Genomic DNA, 9,447 nt, shown 5'->3' on the forward strand with positions numbered 1-9,447 from the left:
GGTGTTCATTGGAAGGACTGATGTTGAAGCTGAAACTCCAGTACTTTGGCTACCTGATGAGAAGAGCTGACTTATTTGAAAAGACCCTGATGCTGGGAAAGATTGAGGGCAGGAAGAGAAGGGGATGACAGAGGATGAGATGGTTGGATGGCATCGCTGACTCAATGGACATGGGTTTGGGTGAACTCCAGGAGTTGGTGATGGACAGGGAAGCCTGTTGTGCTGAGGTTCATGGGGTTGCAAAGAGTTGGACACGACTGAGTGACTGAACTGAACTGAACTGAACTGAACTAAAAGCTTAGATGGCTCTGAGGGATGAGAAGAATAGGGAAATGTCTCAGAAATCCATTCCCCTTGAGTACCCTTGCTCAGTGTAAGAGGCAACTTTCCACAAAAAATTTGTGTTTGAGTATATTTAGAAGACACAGGTGAGTAAAGTCAAGATTAGTAGATTGAAGGAACTGTAGATATTGGATTTGATTATATGTGAAAATCAGTAGAAGTTGTGTGGGACCTTGTTTGTTAGCTGAAATATGAAGGGCCTTATAACCGAGGGCATTCACTAAATCTTTTTTTTTTTTTTTTTATGCTTCAGGATGAATTCCACTCACGGTTGCGTTTTAATCGTAGAGGACTGGTTGCCATGGCAAATGCTGGCCCTCACGATAATGGCAGCCAGTTTTTTTTTACCCTGGGTCGAGCTGATGAACTTAACAATAAGCACACCATCTTTGGAAAGGTTTGTATCCAGTTATCTTAGGCTTCTATGATGTATGTGATCAACTTACCTAAGAGCTGCCTTCACAAAAATATTCCCTAGGATATTTATTTATTATTTCTAAAAATGGTGAAATGCTCCATATTCCTGTTATAATGAGCCGTGAGGGACCACCTGAGTTTTTCTGTGTGTGTTTCAGGCCAGTCATTGATTTTTAACTTAAAATTTTTATTTTTTCTAAAATTGTTTTAATCATTATTATTAACTGCTGTGTCAGCTGATATGTTTTAATGTTTTTAGAAAGACATTTAGATAATAACATTTAGTAGTTTAAAATTTATTTTGTTAATAATGAATTCCCTTCAGTTTAAAGTGGAAGTTGTGTTAACATTTAAACTGCTTACCTGAAATATTACTTTGAATAGTACCTATTTAATCCTGCTGACATTTAACACCATATCAGAGATGGTCACTTCCATAGAATTTTCAATAGTTTTCTTTTAAAGGGATTCTGAAGGGTTTGTTTTTTTTTCTCATGCTTCTCCCTTTTCGTGAATATGCTCTCAGATGCCCTAAGTGTTAGGCGTATTAGGCATCACTAGTGTATCAGCTCCCTCTGCTGGTTCAGTTAGAATGGTTTCCCCATATCCCAGACAAAACTGGATTTCGTGCCGATGAAAAGGAAAAAAACAAACAGCACAACTGGAAAACTGGTATTATTTTAGTTTTTTGAATATTGAATGAAAGGAGTCATGCCAAAAACATGGAGTGCAGTATTGTTGCTTAATACTTTTGAGCCACTCCAACACAGGTTGTCTGACACTCATGGATTTTCCTCCCTGTTATTTAAAAAAATAAGTATTTAATAAAATGATATTTAGGTTGTCCTTCTGCACCACTGTTTACAACCGATGTATATAACTCACACAGTAGAGGCAAAGTATAGCGTAGTAGTTAGAAGTCAGAAAGGCCATCACTGTCGGATCTACAACTTCTTTCAGCCTCAATTTTCTTATCTAGAGAAGAAAGATAATGATAGTACCTACTTTTAGGATGTTTTGAGGATTAAGCATGATAATGTCTTCAAAGCACTTACCACATTGTTTTTATTATTTGCTTGTTCTTCCCTCTTCTAAAGTCTAAATTTGTTTATAATGTTTGAACAAAACATAGTCATTCAGAAGGAAGTTACTTGGCATTGTGTTTTTAGTAAAAACTGACATTAGGTATATATTGGAAATTTCCCAAAAATCTTATTGAGGAATTAAAGTTTGTCAAACCTTTTCCCCTTAGGATTATGTTGCTTTATTTGCACTGTTTAATACATATAATCTTATTTAACAATATGAAATGCCTTTTTAATTACTTTAAAAATATTTTCAAAAGTCCTCCCTGATTTCAAAGAATGAATTTAATAATTTTCAATTAAATTTCCTTTTTTATTTAATAGGTTACAGGGGATACAGTATATAACATGCTACGCCTGACAGAAGTAGACATTGATGATGAAGAAAGACCACGAAATCCACATAAAATAAGAAGTTGTGAGGTATGAGCATGATTATTAGAGATATATTACTTTGTCACTTAAAAGAAATTGAATATTTGTGTTCAGTTATCAGGTGAAGGCTTTATACTAAATTAACATCACAACTTGGATTTTAGCTCTGTAATTTAGTTACAATTTCTGATTAAGAATTTTTTTAATGGAAGATTTTGAATTTGAGGATGAAACTTAAGCTGATAATCCAATGAATGAAAAACTCCATAGTGAAAAGCTGGATGAATTAGGTTTATTTAGCCCAGTGAAGTGTTGTCTTTGGTAATTTAAGAGCGATCCTTCATTGAGAAAACAAGGACCTGAGAACATTTGATTTGAAGTAAGGATACCTGAGTTAAAAAAAAAAATATCTGAGCTTGTCTCTCTAACTATATATTGTTTTCTTGACTGTCTTTCCCTTTTGTTAAATAAGTATAAAACATTTTTTCCTTAATAGCACATTGGATTACTGGGAGAATCCAATGAGGCCATGTAAGTGGAAGTATATATATCATTATACTGGTTCTATGAGGAGAAATTATAGATACTAGTGGCACCATAATTAAATATTGGTTTTATTTTTTTGTGAAATTAAAAAAATTGAGTAATATTTTCAAAATATGTCTTTTCGTAGGTTTTATTTAATCCTTTTGATGACATCATTCCAAGAGAAATAAAAAAGCCGAAAAAAGAGAAACCAGAGGAGGAAGTAAAGAAATTGAAACCCAAAGGCACAAAGTAATCAGAATAGAAAGATTTTTTTCCTCAACTTGAAAAGCAACACTAATTTATTTAGTTCACTTTGTTTCCTTCTGTAATAATTATTTAGTAATTAGGGGGAGGCCAGTGTGGACCAGGATATATGTCTAAATTATCTGTGTGTTTCTTTTTCTAGATGTACATTTCTTATATTCAAATAGAGTGTATAACTTAAAACCTTAAGCTAAAAAAGTATTGTCTGAGATGTCTGATGAAATCTATTAATAAATAGATAAATATTTATGACCACCACAAGAATTATTTATATAAATGAGTTGTTGAAACTTTTGTTTGTTTACTTGTTTTTCCAATAATACATGCTCAGGATAAAGAAGTTAGAAAGTAAAGTATGAAGGATTTAATGACTGCGTGGTTAATAGTATTTAACTTTCTTGCTCCTTTTTTTGATGCTATTAAAATAACCTTATTATAAATATATTTACACATGAAGTTCTTTCTGTATTCTGGATTAATTCCTGAGGATAGTTTTCTAATAACAGAAATTTCTTCAGTATTTCTGTGAGTAATATTCTTTACATTATTAATTTTGTCTGTTTTATTAAAATAGGTATCAGAGAGTTAGATTTCAACTTTCTCTTTTACTAAACTGTAGAATCCTTTTTAGGGATTTTGTTGTACTTATATAAGTGTTAGATTCAGAAAGCTTTAAGTATAATCCTGCCTACTGCAGTTATAGGAAGCAAAGTATACTGATCTTTGAGCTTCAGTTTCCCCATCTTATAAAATGGAGATTTATAGTATAGCATCTGCTTATTACAAAGTTTAAATGAGAAGGGGAATTTGAAAATACCCTATAGTGTAGGTATTCAATACATATTCATTTCCTTTCTTTGATATCCTATAATGTAAGTTAAGTTGCTGTTATAAACTGTCAAATATGAGCCAGACTCTAATAGGCAGTTGATATCTTGTGGCAAAATAACTTCTTACACAACTGTATATTTATTTGATTTCTTTTTATTTTGTATTAATTTATTTTTACTAATTTGTATCTGGATGAAAAGTCACTGTTACTATATTGAGATATAATACTTCATCACTGATTTATCTTGACAGCAAAGCCAAAAGTTGGATATTTTGTTTTTTAATTCATAGCAAATATGTTAGGGGTGATGTGATAGTTACTGATTATATCTAAGTAAGTTTTGAAATGAAAATTCCTCTTTTATTGCCTGATCTTTTGTTTTTCCAGTATTTCAGAGGAGTTTTAATAGCTTACTATTTATCTTCCTTGTGATGTATTCATCTGAAGGGTCAAAAAAGACTAAAGTTAGTTTTTTATTCCCATGGACTGTTTGCTTAGCTAAGTTTGTTGCCCTCCCCCCATAATTTTGTGTAACTTACTAATTTTAAAATATTGAAATTATTTTGGCAGACACTAGATAAATTGCTTCCCATTTATAGTACCCTCAGAGCTGTATGTTTATTAGTTTTTTAGCAATCCTTATTTGATAATATGCTGTACTTTGCTGAGTTGCTGAGTTGCTGAATCGTGTCCGACTCTGCGACCCTGTGGACCGTAGCCCGCCAGGCTCCTCTGTCCACGGGATTCTCCAGGCAGGAACACTGGAGTGGGGTTCTGGGCCCTCCTCCAGGGGATCTTCAGACCTGGGGATAGAACCTGAGATTCTGATGTTTCCTGCGTTGACATGCAGGTTCTTTACTGTGCATGCTGCCTGGGAAACCCACAAAAAGCTTTAATTATTTCTGTCATGCTTGACAGTGTATTTAATGGTAGTTTTCGGGATAGACTTTTGGTCATTAGTTTAGTCTAGTATGTGAAATGGGAAGGATTGAAGCAAAAGGAGAAAGGGGCAGCAGAGGATGAGATGGTTACATAGCATCACCAACTCAATAGACATGAATTTGGGCAAACTCCAGAAGATAGTGAAGGACAGGGAAGTCTGGTGTGCTGCAGTCCATGGATTAGCAGAGTCAGACATGACTTTGCAACTGAATAACAACAACAATATATAAAACATCTGGAACTAAACATTTAATGTTATGCTAAAAATATATATCCTTAGTATATTTCCCCTGAATACTAAGTAATTATTGTCTGTTGAGAGAATGTTTCTTCTTGTAAATTGTGTTCTATTGCTTTGAAAATAGGATATTTATAAGTTTCATTTAACTTTTTCTTTCTAATTTTATTTCATTCCTTTTTCCTTCTTTTTCAATAGAAATTTTAGTTTACTTTCATTTGGAGAGGAAGCTGAGGAAGAAGAGGAGGAAGTGAATCGAGTTAGTCAGGTAAAACTCTTAATTTGCCCTTTGTTCAGAATTGTAAAAGAGATTAGAGTCTATATTCTCACTCATTTTTGTATCTACTGCTATATATAGGACAGCATGTTTTACATGTTTTATAGCAAATTTTAAATGTTCATTGAACCGATTCATAAAATGATTTGTGTGGTCAGTAATATTTGCAACTTCTGAAATGATTTGAAATATATTTTTTAATCTGGCATTTTAAAAATCAGTTACAAACTGGGGTTAAAGAAGGATTTAATGTTGTGATTCAAATTTTAATTGCTGTTGGTTTAATTGGATTACTAGATGGTTTGTTATTAATATTACTGTAATAAACAGTGACAGACCAAAGCTCTTATATTCATTTTAATATAATTTATATATATTTATTCTTTTCATTAATTCCCATCACAGCCCTGTAAGGTAGGTATTATTATTTCCATTTTACCTATGAGTAAATTAAGTATTAACAGGTTGTAATTTGCTCAAAGTCACATACCTAGTAAGTTGCTAGAGCTGGGAGCTGAACCTACAGCTGTCTCTATAAAATCCACATCTCAGGTTATACATTGCTTCCTGGCCTTTACCCCACCAATGCTTCCCATAGGCCTTTAAGTATGGTTTTCCTCAATATCCCTTTCATCACGGTACTCATTGCTGAAACACCTACAGTGCCGTACCATTGTTTAAAGCAGTGATTCTGACAAATATGCCCCAAGAAAATCATCTTCAAGGATTTTTACTCTCCTAGATTTTCATCTCATCCTTTCATGACAGTTAGTGAACACTGAGACCTAAAGGATAAGATTCAAAGTCTTTTTTGTAGTATGTAATTAAAACTCTATAACCTAGTACTGCCTTTCTCACTTAACACAGTCACCTCTTTCTTACTGACACTGACAATAGCATCAACTTAAAAGCACCTTATTTTTACCCTTGTCTTTACTTCTTTATCTGCATGCTTCCCTCATCATTGAGCCTGGTTTGGTAAGCTGCTATTGGGCACACAGTAAGCACTCTACTTATACCTTTTGCATTAAAACTGAATTAAAATGGGCATGTGTAAGTAAGAATTTAGTCATAATTTTTTTTCTTTAACTGTCTTCAGTATCCTTGATTGATCTATTTAATACTGTAGATTCAATTACCACCTGTATACTGTTAATAACATTCTGAACTGTAGGAGACAAAGCCAAATATTTCCCCTGGGCTCTTATGCCTCATTCTGTGTTGCCTTTAGGAAACATCACTATTTTTAGATATCAAAACTAAATTCATTTTCACATGATAACTTCCTTTTTCAATTTCTTATCAATATCACCAACTATTCTGTCACCTCTCCCATCAGGAAGCCTCTGTACCCTCTTATCCTTCTCTATCAGAGGGCAGACAGACTAAAAACCACAATCACAGAAAACTAACCAATCTGATCCCATGGACCACAGCCTTGTCTAACTCAGTGAAACTATGAGCCATGCTGTGTAGGGCCACCCAAGGTGAACTGATCATGGTGGAGAGTTCTGACAAAACGTGCTGCACTGAAAAAGGGAATGGCAAATCACTTCAGTATTCTTGCCTTGAGAACCCCATGAACAGTATGAAAAGGCAAAAAGATAGGATACTGAAAGATGAACTCCCCAGGTGGGTAAGTGCCCAATATGCTACTGGAGAAGAGTGGAGAAGTAACTTCAGAAAGAATGAAGAGACGGAGCCAAAACAACAACAACACTCAGTTGTGGATGTGACTGGTGATGGAAGTAAAGTCCGATGCTGTAAAGAGCAATATTGCATAGGAACCTGGAATGTTAACTCCATGAATCAAGGCAAATTGGAAGTGGTCAAACAGGAGATGGCAGGAGTGAACATGGACATTTTAGCAATCAGCGAACTAAAATGGAATGGAATGGGTGAAATTAACTCAGATGATCATTGTATCTACTACTGTGGACAAGAATCCATTAGAAGAAAGAGAGTAGCCATCATAGTCAACTAAAGAGTCCGAAATGCAGTACTTGGATGCAGTCTCAAAAATGACACAATCATCTCTGTTAATTTCCAAGGCAAACTGTTCAATATCACAGTAATCCAAATCTATGCTCCGACCAGTAATGCTGAAGAAGCTGAAGTTGAATGGTTCTATGAAGACCTACAAGACCTTCTAGAACTAACACTTAAAAAAGATATCCTTTTTGTTATTGGGGACTGGAATGCAAAAGTAGGAAGTCAGGAAATACCTGGAGTAACAGGCAAATCCGGCCTTGGAGTACAAAATCAAGCAGGGCAAAGGCTAATAAGAGTTTTGCCAAGAGAACACCCTGGTCATAGCAAATACCCTCTTCCAGCAATACAAGAGAAGACTCTACACATGGACATCACCAGATGTTCAAAACTGAAATCAGACTGATTATATTCTTTGCAGGCAAAGATGGAGAAACTCTGTACAGTCATCAATAACAAGACCAAGAGCTGGCTGTGGCTCAGATCATGAAGTCCTTATTGCCAAATTCAGACTTAAATTGAAGAAAGTAGGGAAAACCACTCGACCATTCAGGTATGACCTAAATCAAATCCCTTACGTTTATACAATGGAAGTGAGAAATAGATTCAAGGGACTAGATCTGATAGACAGAGTGCCTGATGAACTATGGACGGAGGTTTGTAACATTGTACAGGAGGCAGGGATCAAGACCATCCCCAAGAAAAATAAATGCAATAAGGCAAAATGGTTGTCTGAGAAGGCCTTACAAATAGCTGTGAAAAGAAGAGAAATGAAAGGCAAAGGAGAAAAGGAAAGATATACCCTGAATGCAGAGTTTCAAAGAATAGCAAGGAGATAAGAAAGCCTTCCTCAGTGATCAATGCAAAGAAATAGAGGAAAACAACAGAATGGGAAAGACTAAAGATCTCAGGAAAATTAGAGCTACCAATGAAACATTTCATGTAAAGATGGGCGCAATAAAGGACAGAAATGGTATGGACCTAACAGAAGCAGAAGATGCTAAGAAGAGGTAGAAAGAATACACAGAACAATAAGGAAAAGATCTTAATGATCCAGATAACCAGGATGGTATGATCACTCACCTAGAGCCAGACATCCTGGAATGTGAAGTCAAGTGGGCCTTAGGAAGCATCATTCTGAACAAAGCTAGTAGAGGTGATGGAAGTTCAGTTGAGCTATTTCAAATCCTAAAAGATGATGTGGTGAAAGTGCTGCACTCAATATGCCAGCAAATTTAGAAAACTCAGCAGTGGCCACAGGACTGGAAAAGCTCAGTTTTCATTCCAATCCCAAAGAAAGGTAATGCCAAAGAATGCTCAAACTACTGCACAATTGCACTCATATCACACGCTAGCAAAGTAATGCTCAAAATTCTCCAAGCCAGGCTTCAACAGTACGTGAACCATGAACTTCCAGATATTCAAGCTGGATTTAGAAAAGGCAGAGGAACCAGAGATCAAATTGCCAACATCTGCTGGATCATCGAAAAAGCAAGAGAGTTCCAGAAAAACATCTATTTCTGCTTTATTGACTATGCCAAAGCCTTTGACTGTGTGGATTAAAATAAACTGTGGAAAATTCTGAAAGAGATGGGCATAGCAGACCACCTGACCTGCTTCCTGAGAAATCTGTATGCAGGTCAGGAAGCAACAGTTAGAGCTGGACATGGAACAACAGACTGGTTCCAAATTGGGAAAGGAGTACCTCAAGCCTGTATATTGTCACCCTGCTTATTTAACTTATATGCAGAGTAAAGAGAAGTGCTGGACTGGATGAAGCACAAGCTGGAATCAAGATTGCAGGGAGAAATATCAATAACCTCAGATATGCAGATGACACCACCCTTACGGTAGAAAGTGAAGAAGAACTAAAGAGCTCTTGATGAATGTGAAAGAGGAGAATCAAAAGTCGGCTTAAAACTCAACATTCAGAAAATTAATAACATGGCTTCTGATCCCATCACTTCCTGGCCAATAGAAGGGGAAGCAATGGAAGCAGTGAGAGACTTTATTTTGGGGGCGGGGCCCTCCAAAATCACGCTGATGGTGACTGCAGCCATGAAATTAAAAGATGCTTACTCCTTGGAAGAAAAGTTATGACCAACCTAGACAGCATATTAAAAAGCAGAGACATTACTTTGCCAACAAAGGTCCATCT

At 35.6% G+C, this 9,447-nt stretch overlaps 1 protein-coding gene across 3 annotated transcripts in view; it reads left to right on the forward strand.

The window, feature by feature from the left end:
- CWC27 (CWC27 spliceosome-associated protein homolog (S. cerevisiae)) overlaps window positions 1-9,447 on the forward strand; it is a 266,077-nt gene that overhangs the window by 28,153 nt on the left and 228,477 nt on the right. For all 3 annotated transcript variants that reach the window (XM_010845518.1, XM_010845516.1, XM_010845517.1), the window contains exons 4-7: window positions 596-739; window positions 2,169-2,267; window positions 2,893-2,996; window positions 5,222-5,291. In XM_010845518.1, the coding sequence (XP_010843820.1) occupies window positions 596-739; window positions 2,169-2,267; window positions 2,893-2,996; window positions 5,222-5,291 (417 nt within the window). The remainder of the gene's footprint in view (window positions 1-595; window positions 740-2,168; window positions 2,268-2,892; window positions 2,997-5,221; window positions 5,292-9,447) is intronic.

The sequence above is a fragment of the Bison bison genome, unplaced genomic scaffold (genome assembly GCF_000754665.1).
Source record: "Bison bison bison isolate TAMUID 2011002044 unplaced genomic scaffold, Bison_UMD1.0 scf7180017864218, whole genome shotgun sequence".
Taxonomy (NCBI): domain Eukaryota; kingdom Metazoa; phylum Chordata; class Mammalia; order Artiodactyla; family Bovidae; genus Bison; species Bison bison.